This window comes from Microtus pennsylvanicus, chromosome 13, assembly GCF_037038515.1.
Source record: "Microtus pennsylvanicus isolate mMicPen1 chromosome 13, mMicPen1.hap1, whole genome shotgun sequence".
NCBI classification, from domain to species: domain Eukaryota; kingdom Metazoa; phylum Chordata; class Mammalia; order Rodentia; family Cricetidae; genus Microtus; species Microtus pennsylvanicus.
In genome coordinates, this window is record NC_134591.1 from 70,900,429 (window position 1) to 70,917,746 (window position 17,318).

Consider the following 17,318-nt stretch of genomic DNA (forward strand, 5'->3'; position numbering starts at 1 on the left):
CGGGGCCTGGTAGCAGACACTTTAAGGTAGGAGGACCCCAGTGGGCTGTTATTGTTTTGTTTGATGCCCCCCCCCCATTATTTTTCTTCTCTCCGCTCTAAGTCATTGTAAAATACTCCTGCTGTTTCAAACAGTGGGGGAAACGAGCAGGTGGTTTTGTTGCCTTAAACCTGAAGTGGTTCTAACTAAATATGTGACATCATTCAAAAGTAAAAGTTTCAGAGGAGGAGTGTATTAGTCTGTTTTCTGTTGCTAAAACAAAACACCCGAGACCAGGTAACTTAAAGGAGTTTGGTTTAGCCTGCAGTTTTGGAGACTGGAAGATGGAGCAGTGTGGTCCTGGCTGTGTTACATCCTGGTGGATGGCATGGTGGCGGGGGTTGTGTTGATCGGGAATGATTGCCTGGAGAGAGAGGAGGACAGGAAGCAGGGAGGAGTCGGGTTTGTCCTTCTATAACAACCTCTTGAGAGAATCAACCCAGGCCCCATGAAAACCTTAATCCCTTTCCGGGGAGACCTGGGAATAGGAAGCCCAGCAACCAGGTGACCTGGATTGTTGAGGTTTAAATCTGTTCTGTCCACCTTGAAAGCTTGTGTTTGTTCCCTCACTGTCCCCTGCTGGTCGCTGTAGACGCTGGAACTAGCTGGTTGATTTAGGAAGGATCTGGGCCCCTGAGAAGTGAGTTCATAAGCAGGGAATATTCCCTGGCTATAGATCCCTTGTCCAAGTCAGCGACCTCAATTCTGTGTGCATGCCTGTATCCACCCCTAGCGCTGTGATTCTGGAGACTTTCCAAGCAGAGTGCTAGAACACTCAGGTATGAGTTTGTAGACCCTGGAGCAGCAGTCTTATCACAGAGGCTGAGGAGTTGCGTGGCCCGAGCTCAACTTCCAGCCAGTGCTTTGGTCTGAGCCTTATCTATAACCAGGGGGTTGTGATGCCTGGCTTAGAGGTGTGGGGAGGGCATGAGGTGGTGAAAGACTCACTAATGCATATTAAGCATTGTGTGGTCAACACAAGGCTTTCCCCACCTCCTGGGAGTGTGGTATCAGCCCACAGAGACGGGCAAGTAGAAATGTATGAGGCTTTGGTTGCCATAGTGAAATTAGGGCTCAGGACTGAAAACTCCAGTATGGGGAAGGCAAAAAGAGCTCCTCCCTGGAGGAGGTGATGGAAGTATCCTAGCCCTGGAAAGGGTTGGAAGTGATAGCCCAGAAGCATCACAGTGGCCTGCAACTTGGGACCCAGATTCCTTGCTAGAGGACATTCCTAGAGTCCTTTTTCTTTATGGAGTGGGGCAGCATGTACTTGGGCGTGGGTTCTGGTCAGAGGTGCTTGGAAGAAGGTTTCCCTAGCATTGGTCACCCAGCATTGGCTGACTAGCATTGACTGTCCAGCAGTAGCCACCCAGCATGCCACTCAGGGTTGTGGAATTGTGAGTATCCTGTAGCTGCCACCTCAAAGTGCTGTTGTTGTTATTGTTGTTTTTACAGACGGGTCCCAGGTGTCTCTGACAGACAGGGACACTGGGCAGTGGCTTGAAAAACAGTCAGAACCTCAGCTTGTCATGGAGACAGGCAGCCATTGCCCCTCTGGGGCCCACTTTGCCTGCTGGTCCAAGAGGACACTTTTTTATTTTATTTTTTATTTTTGGGGGACTGGGTCTGTTTATGTAGCCTTGACTGACCTGGAGCTTGCTATGTAGGCCAGGCTGGCCTCGAACTCATATAGATCTGCCTGCCTCTGCCTCGAGGGTGCTGAGACTAAAGGCGAGTGCCACCATGCCCAGCCATGAAGACACTCTTAAACACCTTGTGCCTGACGCCAGCAGCTTCTCCTCCTTCCATCTTACTTGCTGCCTTGTTGGCCTTGGTTGGAGCAGACCTCAAAGGACTGAGTAGAGCCCACTTATTCTTGGGGTGCACTGTGAGCGTGGTAGGTAGATGCAGATGTTCCTCGATAGAACATTGGGTGGCCTTAGTGTCTGGCTTCTTTTCCTTTGCTTCACATCTCTGTGTACTGCTGGTCCCCCACCCATGTGAGTGACACCTACTTCATTGTCATGGCTATCACCAATGGTTATGCAGCTAGGAACTTGGGGGCCACATAGCCTGGATGCCATCTGGCTGAAGTTTGCACCCAGTCCGAGTGACTGTCACAAGGGGGTCCTGAGGCAAAGGCTGAGGATTGGTCTGCATGCCCATGACATGCCAGGCCCTTTTCTGGACTCCTTTTGTACAATATGCCATGACATAGTTGCAAATAGCACCCATGTCCAGAGAGGGTAGGTAACTTGCTCAAGGCCGCACAGAAGCAATTAGATAGATGCAGGATGCTCAGACTCTAGGGTCCTCTTCCTCTTCTCTCCATAGATTTGTTGGTTTGACCTTCAGGGCTGAAGTCCCAGCTGACTCTGAGACTTTGGGGGTTCATTACATAACCATGTGGTTGTTGTAGGTGTTTGTCTGGGGACCACAGAAATTGTTTCTGCTTGCTCTGGTGGTCGATGAGAATTAGCCCAATTTGACCTCAAGTTGTCCCTGAGAGGTAAGAGATTTGGTCACCGAACTGAGCTGGCCGGTGGTGGCACGTAAATTTAATCCCAGCATTCAGGAGGTGGAGACAGGCAGATCTCTTGAGTTTGAGGGCCACCTGGTCTACAGAGTGAGTTCCAGGACAGTCAAGGCTAAACAGAGAAACCCTGTCTCAAAAAAACAAAACAAAACAAAAAAAGAAAGAAAAAAAATCACACAACTAGAGCATAGGTCAGCCAGACCCTGGACTTCCTATACATTGCTGACCACTCAGGGTTCAAAGGAATGGGGGGTCAGCTAGGGTTGTTGTACTTTGCCTCTGTCCCCCAAGACCCAATGGCTCTGCATAGACAGCCCAAATGCCACCAGCTGCCCTTCAGAAAGCTGTTATTGGTCACTGGCAGTCAGGTGATGGCCACAACATTTGGTTCTGTAAGACCTGAACATCGCTGGTCAATGGTGGTGCATGCCTTTAATCCCAACACTCAGCAGGCAAAGGCAGGCAGATCTCTTTGAGGCCAGCTTCATCTACAAAGTGAGTTCCCGGACAGCCAGAGCTGTTACACAGAGAAACCCTGTGTCAGAAACCAACCAACCAACCAACCAACCAACCAAACAAACAAACAAACAAACAAACAAAAAGCCCTGAGCAGCTTGTAGCAAGTGGCATGGGAACTGTTTCTGGGAAAATGAGGCATAGGAATGAGCCCATACATGCTGCCACCCCGTCCCTTGCTGGCAGCTAGGCAGAGGAGGCTCGGGGGCACCCTTTGAGGGCAGGCATCTGAACCAGGCACTATCCAGGCCAGAACTGCCTGTCACCTAGCGCCATGGCCAGAGTATGCAAAGAGCACTATCCAGAGATTCCCCCTCCTCTGCGACAGGGTCTTATGTGGCCTAGATCAGCTTTGCATTCCTTAGGTGGTCGAGGCTGATTTTGAGCTTCTGCTCTTCCCGCCTCCACCCTGGAGTGCACTGCCATGCCTGGTTTATGTGGCACTAGAGGAAAAAAACCCTGTTTCTCATGAGTGCTAGGTAAGCATTCTGCCAACTGAGCTACATCCCTGGATTCTTGATGATGCTGTTACAGATAAGTGGGACAAGGCCTGGCTGAGACGAGACTTGCCCAGATTATGCAGTGAATTGGCCACAGCCAGTACTCAGGGACCTCCTGACTCCTAGCTGGGTACCCTCGCCTGCAGAGAGAGCTTCCCAATGACTTGTGATACTGTCTACCCTCTCCTTGGCAGCCTTGTGGGATGGTTCAGGCTGTGAATGGGCCAGCTGTGTGCTGGTGGAAGGCTGTGCTGGGTGTGGAGGGTTCCTTAAAATCCAGCCCATTACCAGCCTGTTGTCTGGGCTCCAGCCCGCTCCAGCTATTACCGCCCGCCTGTAATGGGATCGGCTGCTGGGGTTAAGTGTTCACATTAAATTAATACCTCCTCCGCGGAGACAATCAGCTGGCATTTAATTTGTGTTTCCTTCTGGGCGGCGGAGTACAGCTGGGCAGCCCTAGTGGGCATGTCCGCGTGGCAGCGTCCTTTCTCAGGATCATCATTCCTTAGAGGTGGGGAGGTGGGGTGGTACCCAGAAGGCCAAGGCAGGCACGGGTGGATGGGAGCATGGGGGTGCAGGGCTCCCTGCTGGAGGGTAGCTTGAGGTCCCTGGCTGTCATCTTCAAGGAAGAATATGTGTTTATAGTCCAGGGAGGAAGAAGCCAGGAGAGGAAGGGGGAAGTGGCTCATGGGTTTGTGGCTCAGCCTTAACTTCCTGGGGCACGGGCTGGTGGTTGGTGGTACTGGGTTCTGTCATTGTGCCCCATTATTTCTGTATTCTGCTGCAAACACAGAAGGGCTGCGGTACAGAAGAGGGGTGGTCCCAGGAGTGAGGACCCAGACTCAGTCAAGTTTAGCGAGCTCCTTTAGAGGGCGCAGGGAAGCCGTTGAAGCTCTGGGTCTTTCCAGGAGAGCCTACCCTGGGTTGTGCAGCCCAAGGCTCCCCGGTTGGGCTCTACTGAAGCCCCTGTCTAGCCCAGAAGGCCATTTGGCTGGGCCTCCACTCTGCTGAGAGCCCCTTGTCTGTCTGTACCTGGCCCTGCCGTGAGGCAGTGGGGTGAACTCATCTACATGAGTAGGGTGGAGCAGAGATGGCAGAGGCAGACCATGGGGAAGGAAGCTGCTGTCCGCCCCCACCCCGGGGCCAGGCCCAGGCCCAGGCCCACGCTTGGCCCAGAATGAAGTTTTCCACTGATGGTCCCAGCCCAGCCTCACCTGCGCCTGTTTCCTATCACCTGAGTGAGTCGGCCTGGGTGTGCCTGCTTCCAGGCGGGACCATTCTTGCGGCTCCCTGTGGCACCCTGAGGCTCCCGCCTGCTGCCCTGCCTGCCTGATCTGCTCTTGGAGCCAGACTGAGCTGAGCTTGCTGCCCTTACTCAGGGTGGGACTTGGGGTCTTCGCCCTCTTCCTCTTCACGCAGACTGGTTTCCATAACTGTCCTCAGAGAGATGTTTTCTATCACACTGGAGGGAAACCAACACCCAGAGAGGGTGATGGCCTTGCCCAGGATCTCACAGCTGGGGAATGTAAGGACGGGAGTTGAAATGTTACCAAACTTGGAGCCACAGTCTGTACCTCAGGAAGCCAAGTTCAGTCACCCGTCCTCGAGAAGCTAATTAAAACAATCAAGTTAATAGCATGAAGAAGGGAGAGGTATTCATTGTGGCCACACTGGGAAGAGGGACAAAGAGATCCACTGACCCCCTCGGTCACCCTTGGGGTCCTGAAGTATGGCTAAATCTTTAAATAGGGGGCCATGGGTTTGAGTGTACACGCGCGCACGCACACACACACACACACACACACACACACACACACACACACACACGCAGAGTCCTGGACAGAGTGTGGTCCTGCCCACTCCGGCCCAGCATTGTTTGACTTCACCGTCACCCTGTAAGGTGCTCAGACAGTTGTTAGAACTGTGCGCAGATCTTTCCCAAGAGACAAGGCCCCCACTCTGGCAGTGGCCTTTTCCTTGTTCCAGTTTGAGATTCCTGGGGAAACTGCCGTTTCTCGGGGTCCATTGTTTCTGTATCCTGAAAGTCAGACTGAGGAACACAAATGTCTCATTTTCAGAGTATCTTAATTTTTGTCTTTACAGCCTGGGGGCTGCAAGACTGACCCCCCCCACGGGCCCCAGGTGCTCTAATTGTCTGCAGTGGCTGCGCCCACTTTCTTCCCCGGTGCTGCCGAGCCTTTCTCTAACTGCTCAGAATATGAAAGCCCCATGAGTCAGCCCCTCTGCCAGTGGCTTCAGCTTCGGTTTCCGCCTCTTCCTCTCCCTAGCCCAGCTTCATGGGCTCCTTCCTGCGTCTGTGTGTCATTTTGAGCCGATGGAGGAGGGGGAGCCACTGGCCCTGGTTCAGGCAGCCTGGACTGAGCCGGCTTTAAAGCTGCCTCTCCCTTCCCCCTCTGCCGCCCCCAGTGGCCAGCTGAGATTTCTCATCTGTCACGTGGTCCTAGCGCTGGCTCTTCAGGAATGCTGAGGGACCACATCTGGCAGTGACGGGGCTGCCACCTCCCCCTTCAGCTGCCGGTCTCCCACGTGTGCCTCTTCCGCTTAGGTGGTGGCGGGGCCTGCTCTCTCAGAGGCTGGCTGGGCCACTCTATGGAGTCATTTCCTCTCCTTGCATTGATTGTCCTGGCGTCCCAGCCTCCCCTCCCGGCCTTGAAGGGTTGTAAGCAGTGGGAGGAGGTTTCTCTTTCTCCTTCAGGCTTCCTGTCTGGGATGTGCTGCCCCTCCCCCAGGAGGGCTACGGGAGCCTAGAGGACACAGAGAGAGCCTGGCTGTATGGGAATTTGACTGTGGATTCCCCAGGCTGGGAAACAAAGATAAGATTGGGGGCAGGGCTTAGGCTGAAGGAAGGGGCGTGAGTGTGGATCAGTTCATTCATCCGCCCTCCCATTCATCTGCCCGCTCATTCATTCATCCTCCCATTCATCTTCCCACCCATCCATCCATCCACCTATTAATCTTCTCATCCACCCACCTAATCCATGCGTCCATCCCATTCCATCCAATAAGGGTCAGCAAGATGGTTCAGCAGGAAAAGGCGGCTGCCACCAAACCGAGTTCAATCCCCGGACCCTCATGGTGGAAGAAGAGGACTGGCTTCCTTTCCATTCAATGAATATCCCCCTCCTTACTGAGAAGCCTGCCCCCCAGCTTTAGACCCAGCTCTCCCTTTGCACTCCCACCCCCAGTCCGGACAACCCATTATTTTGATCCCTCCTTGCTTCATTTAGCCAGGGCCCAGGGTGCTCAGAGCAAGTGAGGTGGCCCTCAGCCCTTGGCATGGTGAAGAGGGCAGAGGTGGCCTCACTTCCCATCATTCTCCATAGCCTCACGGGCCTGGGCCTGTCAGGGAAGAGCTATGAGCCGTGCACATGATGTCCAGGCTACCTGGGAAAACCTCTCCTGGTCCCTGGGTCTGGCTGCCTAGAGTCTGTGGAGTCTTTTGAAGAGGATGCCTTGAAAAGAAGATGACACTTGGGACAGCGTGGGAGAAAGGAGAAAGTTCTAGGAGGCAGAGGAGGAGGGAAGGAACAGGCTAACACCCAGAGGCCAAGCCTGCTTCTTCATCTTCAACTTGGGGAGGGGGGCTAGTCCTTAGGGGATTAATAACCCTCCTCTCAAGTTCTTGCTTCCATCAGCCCGCACTTAAGAGATGTTGGAAGGACTGAGTGTTGGGATGGCGGGACAGTGTGGACACACACCCATCCTTCTGCCCCACAGGTGGTCTCTTGAAGGTGATCCCAGCCACTTTGTCCAGCTCTGAGCCACACCCTAACAGGAGGTCAGGGAACAAAGGCTTTCAGGAGAGCGTGTCCACCAAGCCTCTGACTTTTAAGTGTGTGTCCTCTCCTGGTGGCAAGGGGTCCTATGTTGTCCTGCTGCTCTGTTCCTGGCGTTTGTAGGTCCCTTCTCCGGCTAAGCCTCCCTCTGTAGGAAGCCCTGGACAGGGAAACAGGTGCTGAAACCTCAGCCAGCTACTCAGCTGACAAGATTCTGGTGAAGCCGGGTCCAGGGGAGACACAGCACCTGTCTGTCCAGGCAGCTAACGGCTGAAGGGCAGAGATTTTCTTTATTGTCAGCATGCTAGCCAGCTGTGCCAGATTTTCCCACTGTCACCCCTGGGAGGGGCGTCTCTTTGGGGCAGGGGCTCAGTCTGTGCAACCAGTTGCTGTCCACAGTCAGGGTCTGTTTTTCCTCCCTTGGGGGCAGAGAGGCAGCTGCATGCCTACCCCAGCTTTGGAAGTAAAAGGCCTATGAACTCATTTGCGCAAACCCATCCTTGGGGTGCAGCCTGGGAAACATGACGGAAGTGGGTGCAGGGAGGTCGAGGCACTGACAGCGCGGATACACAGAGTGCCGTCTGCAGGCTGGCATCACCGGGAGCTGTCTGCCTTGTGTAGACTTGCTGAGTTAGGGTTTTGTGTGGGAACAAGATGGCTGGGTGATCACCTGCAGGACCTAGGCTGAGTGAGGTTTGTGTCCCAGCTCCCTAGTGCTAACTGTGTGACTTTAGAAAAGTGACTTCATCTCTCTGAACCCCAGCTCCTTCATCTGCAAAGTAGTTTTGGATAAAACCCCGGGAAGATTAGTAATTCGTGTGAAAGCCAATGTGTGTATGAGGGAATAAGTCCCGTATGTGAGACCCAGACAACCTCTGTCAATAAGTAGCTGCCGTTCCTGTCTGGAGATCCAAAGGCATTACTTGGTTGATGACGGGTAGATCTGAGGTTAAGGGTATTCTTCTGCATTCCAGGGGTGTGGGGAGGACCAGTGCTGTGCCCGTCTCTCTCCTTCAAGTGCCTGGTTGCTCCAGTTGTTGGCATGAGAGGGCCTAACCCTAAAAGCTGGACTGCAGCCAGTACCACACACTCTCCCTTGTACCTTCTCTGCCCTCCCCATCAGAGCAGTGTGGCCAGGAGCGATGATTCAGCCCAGACTGGACCGTGTCCTGGGCCTTCACCTCCCCTGAGGGAAGCTCCAAATGCCCTGGACTGCTAGGAGTGGTGAGGAGAGCCTGGCACCCCTGCTCTTCTCGATAGCCCTACCCTCCTCAATGAGAGGTGGCCTGGTTCTGGATTTGGCCGCATCTGTGACATCCTGTGTAACCTTGAACAAATGCAGCCTAGCTCTCAGTTTCTCTCTGGGTTCAGGGGTTGGGGTGTGGGGGTGGGGGCATCTAGGGAGAGAGTTCCATTCACGTGAGGCCCTGAGATCCCTTCTATGTCCTCTGTCCTCTGGAGTTCTAGGGCTCAGGGCAAATATAGACCCTGCCATGCCACTGGTTAAGGCGGAAGTAGACCCATGTCTCCCGGGAGCCTGGCAGGGCCAGCTTGTGTGGAGAGAGGAGACATTTTCCTCAGTGTGTGCAAACAGTATCCATTTTCTCTTGTTTCCAAAAGCTGGTGATGTAACCAGCCCTTCATCCAGTCCTCCCCTCTGGCCTATTTTTAGCCTGGCCCCACAGCTTCTTAAGAGGCTCAGACCTCCTTGCTCAGCGACCATGTAGGGAGGGTAGTATGGAGTGAAGAAAGACAGAAGCCTGTCTGTTTGTCCCAAGGCGGAGGAGGACAGGTGCAGGCTGCCAGCTCCTCCGGGCAGGGAGGGGATCTTAATGAGGTGTTCATCCTTGGAGGCTGAGTCTTGGCTCCCCCTGTCCCAACCACACATTGGGAAGGGTCTCTCAGCCATGCTTTGTTTGTCGGCTGTGACGTGGGGATGATGGTGGCATCCATCCCACACACTGCTGGAGGCCTGAGTCGCATCATGTAAACCTCTCTCAAGATTAGTTGGTGCTGTTACTTTTGCTAGTGCCCAACACCCCCCCCCCATTGTCAGAGCCCCCTGGAGCTGCCTCTCCCCATTGCCTGGTTAGCCTGAGTGCTTGCCCGTCTTTGCTGCTTCAGCTTCTACCAATGCTGTGTACACGAAACATTATGCACAAAGTCCTCAGGGTCTGGCATGCAAGAAACACTGGAGCGGGGAGGGCTGGACCTACCCATGGATTAGGTGTGGGCCTTTGGGAAAGCTATTTAACCACTGAGCTTAGTCTCCACATCGGCAAGACTCTGAAACCTGCACGGGCAATTTCTGTGGCCTGTGAGGCGTGCAGCAGAGCACATAGCCCTGATTATAGTGTTTAGCATGGTAAGCTTGCTTCTTAGAGAGGAGTCCTAAAGCCTGGCTTTGGTTCTCTACCTTACAGCAGCAGCTGGACCAGCAGCATCTGTGTAGCCCTTTACAGTTTGCATGGGATAGGCAAACTTTCCCATCTCTGTCCCCATAGTACCATGCTTGTGCCTCAGAGGTGGTATTTGCCACCACTGGACCCTGTGATTAGCACCACTCCAAGGTCTTGTTGCTCCCCCTACCTCTGGGTAGGCTGGGAGCTTCCTGGAGGGCAGGCAGCTTTTCCTAGGCATCTTCCTTGCCCTGCGTGGACGATGAGGTGGGAACTGGGGGCTGGCAGGAGGAAGTCCTTTGACCATTTGTTCTTCTTGCTGTTCCAGATGGGAGGAAGAGCTATCCAAGCGTATGGACCTTCAGACCATGGTAGACACACTGCAGGAGGTAAGAGTCCCCAGAGTCCCCAGCCGGAGGGGTTGGCAAGTTAGCTATGAGGCCATGCTGGGGAAAGCTGGGTAGAGTCCGAGCTAGCATAGCCCCTGTCCTGATCACTCTCTGCCAACCCAGCCATTTACAGGGCAGAGCAGGACTTGGGAAGTCTAGGTCTTACTGGATGACTGGGGCCAGCTGCTTTTCTCTCCTGCCTCTCAACCTCCAGGTGCCACTTGGGATAGGTGGTCTTCAAGTCTCTTTCACTTTCCAATGGCAAGTTCTTCAGATTAGGACTGATGCCCTGGAGAGACCTGGGAACAGACATATCCTCTGGTAGCTTCCAGCCTCGAAGCAGGCTCGGGGCAGACTGATGACATTCACCTTGTTTCTGCCTCTGGCTGCTCTGCATTCGGGGCTGCGCCACTCATACTTACTGGGAACTCTGAGCAGCGCGTTTTATCCTCAGCCCGTTTTCCTTTCTTCTCTGTCACAACCAGACCGGCAACACCATGAGAAGGCAATGCAGAGTTAGTGGTCAGTTTTTTTTTTTTTTTGACAGCCCGGTGTGGTGGCTCGCACCTATAATTACTTGGGAGGCGGAGGCAGGAGGATGAGGAATTTAAGTTCAGCCTGGGTTGTATAGTGAGTTCCAGGTAGCTTGGGTTTCATGAGACCCTGATTCAACAAAGGAAAACAATGTGTTTTTAAAGATGGACCGGCGGTGTGTCTCAGCTCTTTGCCTATCTTATGCGTAGCTCCAAGTTTGATCTCTAGCACCAAGAAAAATATTAAAACTGAGAACTAGTTGTTTCTAGGATGAGTTAAAAATTCAGATCACTTTCTGACGTTTAAAGAATTTATTTTCTAAGAAAGTGAGAGACACAGCTCAGTTGGTAGAATGTTTGCTTAGTGTGCACGAAGCCCCCGGTTCCCAATGCAAACAGTGCGTGGTGCACAGCCGCAGCCCCAGCATTTGAGACGTGCATCCGGGTCGGTCGGTTCAAGGCTGAGCCGGGCATGTCATCAGGCGCCTTTGGTCCCAGCACTTGGGAGGCAGAAAAAGGTGGATCTCTGAGGTTAAGGCTAGCCTGGTCTACAGAGCAAGTTTCGAGAGAGCCAGAGACACCAGAAAAACCCATTTTTGAAAAACAAATGAACCACAACAAAAGAAGTTTAAGGTCATCCTCAGCTACAGAGGGAGTTTGGTCTAAAAAAACCCAGAAGTATAGGAAAGAAACAAATGTCTTTTTACTATTAAAAAAAATAGGCACCCGGTGGACTGGCAATTCGTTGACCTTGTATTTCTAAGTGCTGGGGAGCCTGCTGGCCCTAACCTACCCTTTGCTCCTGATGTTTTCCTTCGCCGTACCTGACCCGCAGGAAGCGCTGGGAGCAGACGGCACAGCTGGGCAGCCAGGCTGGGCTGAGGGACGCAGATGTTTAGCTTATGTAGACACTGAGTGGCCAGGCCTTGGACCCAGGTGTCCATCCTCTCCTGCTCTTAAAGCCTGCCTATCTCCGTCCGTCCGCAGGCAGCACAAGAAGCTGAGGCTATCCAGGAGGAGATGAACGAGAAGATTGAACGGCTCAAGGCTGAGCTGGTGGTGTTCAAAGGGCTCATGAGTGACGTAAGTGGTATGGCCGTCACCCTAGGCATCATGATCTCCCTTTACCCATCATGCCAAACGCTTCATTCACTCCGAGGCTCGAGCTCGGCTTATAGTTACAGTCGTGGCTGGCTGGTTTGTTCCGATGAGGGATGCACTGGGGACCAGGTGTCTCCCCGCCCGCCCCACATTGCTTCCCTGTCTGAATAGAGGTGCTTTAACCGCTGCTTAACCCATCGCCCTCCTCCTCGGGCCCCTGACATCTGTATGTGTTGCTCGATTCTCCCAACTTGCCACGTGGCGACCTCGGTGTCTGCAGAGCACAGGCGACCGAATGGACGTGGCTGTGCCAACCCAAGAGACTTCAGGCTCAGGGAGCCCGCTCCCCTGAAGGGTGTCCTTGTTAAGTTGGGAATGGTTGGTGTGTGCGTCTTCTTGGCCATCTGGGGCCCTTCTGAGTGACTGACCATGGGTAGAAACAGCTGTTAGCCACATAGGCCTCCCTGGCTCTTGGACCTGGGTTTCTTGCCGCTTTTAGGCAGTGGGCAGTCTGCCAGGAGAGTCCACCTGAAGGAGAAGGAGCCTGAATTTGATGACTCAGCCTGGCTCAGCTCCTGGCTTTCAGGGACATGCAGTTGAGTGTGGTTAGATGAAGCTGTGGGACCCAGGTGGAGGCCACATGTCTTCTTTCACTTGGGCGCAGAGGGAACCCTTCCTCTTTCGATGTGACCCCTGCTGTTGTCTGCGGCAGGAATCTCGAGAAAGAGCTGCTGAGACAGGCATGAGGATGGGAGCAGAAGGGGAGTCTGTGAATTTCTTGTGTGTGTGCTGGAGAATTAAACCAAAGGCCTTGACCAAGTGACACCCCGCCTTGGAAGGCTTCCTCTCAACAGTCTCAGTGTCCTTGTCCCATGCTGCAACCAAACCAACATTGCCGTGCCCTGCAGCCCTGAGGGGGACCAGCACACACCGCCTCATATCTTCCCTCCTGAAGTCCCCATGCCCCTTCCTACCCTGAATAGTGCTGACCAATCCTCCACTGTTAGGAAAGGCTCGACACCCGCTCCCCACACCACAACCGTCAACACCCGCTCCCCCCCCCCTGCAACGGACTCCAGGGGCTTCCCCACCCCTAGGGGTCTCCCTCCTCCTCTGATGGCCCCCTCATGCTTGCTCCATCCCTGGCTCACATAACCCCTGCTGTCCTCCCTGCAGCCCATGACAGACCTGGATACAAAGATCCAAGAAAAGGCTATGAAGGTGGACATGGACATCTGCCGCCGAATCGATATCACGGCTAAGCTGTGCGATGTCGCACAGCAGCGGAACTCGGAAGACGTGTCCAAGATCTTCCAGGTGACCAGGGCCTGCCCCGCTCACCAGTCCCCACCCCGACCTCATAGAGCAAGCCCTGACCTCTACCACACCCAGTCGATGCCTCTTTCCCTCCACATTTTGCTCATTACCCTCCCCCCCCCCCCCCCCCCCCGCCATCCTGAGGTAGTCAGTCACCTGACCCTCTGACCTCCCATAGGGAGACACAAACTTGGGGATCTGTAGTTCACAGCTGAGGAGACTGAGGCCCTGGAGCCCATAGGACTTACCAAGAAAGGGCATGGTAGAGCCAGCTGGAACTTCCTGTGCCCACCGTTCCTCACTAAGCCTCTTTCTCCGAGACTCTGATTTGTTCCCATGGTGGGGGAGCCCTGGCCAGGTGGTGGGGAGCCCTGAAAACTGGCCCTCAGGATTCCTGAAGAGAAGCTATTGGCACTTGCCTAGTTCCCATTCCCCTCCCCTGGTTTCCCACGCACTAGAGAAGGCAATCGGTTGGCACCAGTGCACGGTTTGGGAGAGGGCCTGGGTGTGGTCCTCCTGACAGTGGGCACGCGTCACTCTGAGAAGTTTCGGGTCATAGTCTGGCTTGTGCTTTAGCCCAGGGCAGTGCCGTGGTGTGTTGTTGCTTTCTGTGTGTGACTCTGGACATAGTGGTGGGAGGTCGGAGCCTCCCCCAGTCCTTTCTCCATCTCATGCCTCCTCGCTGCTCCCTGAGGGGAGCTATGCAGCCCTCGTTTGCTTGGGTCTTGTCGCTTGGAGCAGAAGTTTGGTGAACCACCCCCATGCCTCTGCATGCGAGAGGAAGATTCTGAAAGCATGCAGCTCTTTTGACCTTTGACGGGGTTTCTTTACTTCTCTGACTGGCTTTGAGACATCCCAGGTGATGATACCTTGGTCTGGCCTGCCATTGTTCCCAGTCACGAGACTGCTTTTCTGGTGATGGGTGAGCTGAGCTGGCCTGGTCACTAGCCCTTCCCCGGGCAGGACTTGGTCCCTGTGTCTGTGTCCTCCACCCTGCATGCCTCATACCTCACGCTTTCTGCTAATGCTGTGCGCTTGTTAGAGGACCTATGCAGCTCCCTGCGGTGGTGGCTGGCCCCAGCCATACTCCATCTACTCCTTGGGACAATGGTTCCTGTCCAGGCTCAACCCCGCTCTTCACCCCAGGCAAGCACCCCAGTTACCTTGGCTTCTTCCTTCCCTGTCCAGGTGGTCCCCAAGAAGAAAGATCGTAAGGTGGCTTCAGATGATGACATCGCAGAGCAGGATGGGGAGGTGAATCGGTTCTCAGATGAGGAGGTCGGCTCCATGAACATCACGGACGAGATGAAGCGCGTGTTCAACCAGCTGTGAGTACCCAGGTTGCCCAGCCAGGGGACATATCAGTGGCTGGCTGAGAAGATCCCCAGATGTGATGTGTCCCAGAAGAGTTTGGATTCTGTGTGTGTGTGTGTGTGTGTGTGTGTGTGTGAGAGAGAGAGAGAGAGAGAGAGAGAGAGAGAGAGAGAGAGAGAGAGAGAATGTGTGTGTGTGTGAGAGAGAGAGTGTGTGTGTGCACGAGTGTGTGTATGTGTGTGTGCCCGTATGCGAGTGTGGGTGCACAAAAGCCAGAGATCAGTCTTGAGTGTCATTTCTCAGGTGCTTGTTTCTGGGAGTCAGGGTCTGTCATTGGCGTGGGACTTAGGTTAGACTAAGCTAACTGGCCAGCGAGCCCCAGGGATCCACTTGGCTCCTTCTCTCTAGTACTGGGGTGGCAAGTGCACACAGTCAGACCAGGCTGGTCTCGAACTCAGACATCCGCCTACCTCTGCCTCCTGAGTGCTGGGATTAAAGGTGTGCACCAGCACCGCCTGGCTCCATCCTGGCGTTTTTACTTGCATTCTGGGGACTGAACTCAGGTCCTCAAGCACTTTACCTACTAAGCCATCTTTCTAGCCCCTGGATTCATTTTTTTAAAAATGTCTTTTTAAAAAATTTAAAATGTATTTATTTTTAAATTTTATATATTTATTTTTATTGCATGGATGTTTTGGCTCCATGTATATTTTTGTGGAGATCAGAAGAGGACATCAGATCCCCTGGAACAGGAGATCTTAGAGAAAGCTGTGAGCCACTGTGCAGGTCTAGGAATTGAACCCAGGTCCTCCACAAAAGCAGCCAGTGCACTTAACTGCAAGTCATCTTTCCTATTTTAATTTTTTTTATTTTATGTGTATGAGTGTTTTGCCTGCATGTATGTCTGTGCACCATGCATGTGCCTGGTGCCTACGGAGGGCAGAAGAGGGCATCACGTCCTCCAGGACTGGATTGTAGATAGTTATGAGCCACCATGTGGGTTCCCAATAGAACTTGGATCATATGGAAGACTAGCCAGTGCTCTTAACCACTGAGTCTTTTTTCCAACGGTTTAATTTTATGTGCATTGGTGTTTTGCCTGCATGTATGTCTGTGTGACGGGGTTGGAGCCCCTGGAACTGGAGTTACAGACAGTTGTGAGCTGCCATATGGGTGCTGGGAATTGAACCCAGGTCCTCTGGAAGAGCAACAGGTGCTCTTTGCTAGATTCTTGATTAAACAGAGAGTTTGGGAAGCTTCCTGTTTTAAGCCTCCCTTTGGAGTCTTGAGGCCAGATATCACATGACACCATCCATGGCTGGGTATCTAGTGCCTGCCATATTTGGGATGTGTGCCCATGAATTTATGTCACCTGCTACCCTCAGTTCTTTAGAGCACACCCTACCCAGAGAGGTGTAGGGAGACAATTGTTTCAACTAGGATTGGCCTTCCTTGCCCAAAGGGTGAGAAGGCAGGGCTGTCTTGTCTCCTTCCTCTTCATGTGCAATGCTGTCTGATGACATCATGTATCCAGGAAGGGCCAGGAGTGTGGCGTCCCCTCAGTGGGCTGTTCCCAACCATACATTACACAGGCCCTCTCTTCCAGTCTCTCTTGGTGGGCTGGTGAGTTGACCCGCACATGGTTCATGGGAAGACCTTTGATAGTCACCAAGTGTCCTTCACGAAATGACACTTGGCTTCCTCCAGACCTTCATCAAGTGGACAGGGTCATTATTAACCTTTTCAAAGGCTCCAAGGGGGCTCAGCAGGACATGGCAGAATTGGACTCGGACAGCAACCTGCCCCACTCATTAGCACTCCCTCCCCAGGAGATGCTGGCTGAGTGGCTGAGCGGCAGAGTCTGGCTTGAGCATTGAGCAGACAGCTGATAGCCAGAGCCACGTGGCACCAGTCTTTGGGAACGGTGTGTGTGTGTGTGTTGTGTGTGTGTGCGGCCTCAGTGATGTCACATTGGTAGCTTAGACTTTAATCGACACATGCCACCATTCAGGACTCCCCTGCAAAACCTTACAGAGAACTGCACCAGAACCCATTGAAAACATTGATTCGGGGCTGATGGCTCTGTGGCCTTGACCTATTTGGTGCTTTGTTCTGAACCCCTGATCCATTTTTAACTCTAATCTATACAGAACCCCAAGGTGGGATTGGGAGAGGGCACTGAGGGAGTCAAGAACAGAGCTGGGAGCCCCATGCTCTCGGGCACCTGGGCTCTGAAAGCTCAGCTCTGTCACAGCGGGCACCATCCAAAGACCAGGCCACCAGCTCTTTGAGTTCCATGTAAGGGAAACATTGCTGGAGCACAGTAGGGCAGAGCCAAGCCCACTTACATGGTTCGGTGCTGTGTCCCTTCGCCACCTTCCTGCGTGGAAGACATGTCCGTCTTCTGTCTGCTGCGTCACTGTTCCTGGCTGGTCCCTCTTTGGCTTAGATCGGTACTTAGAGAGGATGAGCAGGGTGGAGTTGGGAGTTCCTCACCTGATGTCTGATATTTGATACCTACATTCCAACAGAACCAAAATGGACATTTGTGATTGATAATGCCAAGGACACCCCTTGACTCTTGTTTCGTCTTTGAACTGGAGTCTCCCTCCAGATCAAGAAGGGATCCCCCAACCACCACTTTTTTTTTTTTTGAGATAGGGGCTCATGTAGCCCAGGCTAGCCTCAGGCTTGCGATATAGTCTAGCATGACCTTGAACTTCTGATCTTCCTACCCCCACCCCATGAACACTAGGACCCAGGCCTGGTTTCTGCAGTGCTGGGACTCAAACCCAGGACCTCCCTTGCATGATGGGCCAGCATTCTCAACTGGTTTTCTCCAGGTTGCTCTGGGAATTCCTGAGCCTATGTCACTAT

At 53.3% G+C, this 17,318-nt stretch overlaps 1 protein-coding gene across 2 annotated transcripts in view; it reads left to right on the top strand.

The window, feature by feature from the left end:
• Window positions 1-17,318, top strand: part of Iffo2 (intermediate filament family orphan 2) — a 46,075-nt gene that overhangs the window by 20,578 nt on the left and 8,179 nt on the right. The window contains exons 2-5 of one of the 2 annotated variants that reach the window (XM_075945121.1): window positions 10,116-10,176; window positions 11,697-11,792; window positions 12,987-13,127; window positions 14,316-14,455. In XM_075945121.1, coding sequence (XP_075801236.1) covers window positions 10,116-10,176; window positions 11,697-11,792; window positions 12,987-13,127; window positions 14,316-14,455 — 438 coding nt within the window. The remainder of the gene's footprint in view (window positions 1-10,115; window positions 10,177-11,696; window positions 11,793-12,986; window positions 13,128-14,315; window positions 14,456-17,318) is intronic. The other variant, XM_075945120.1, reaches the window with a different exon arrangement.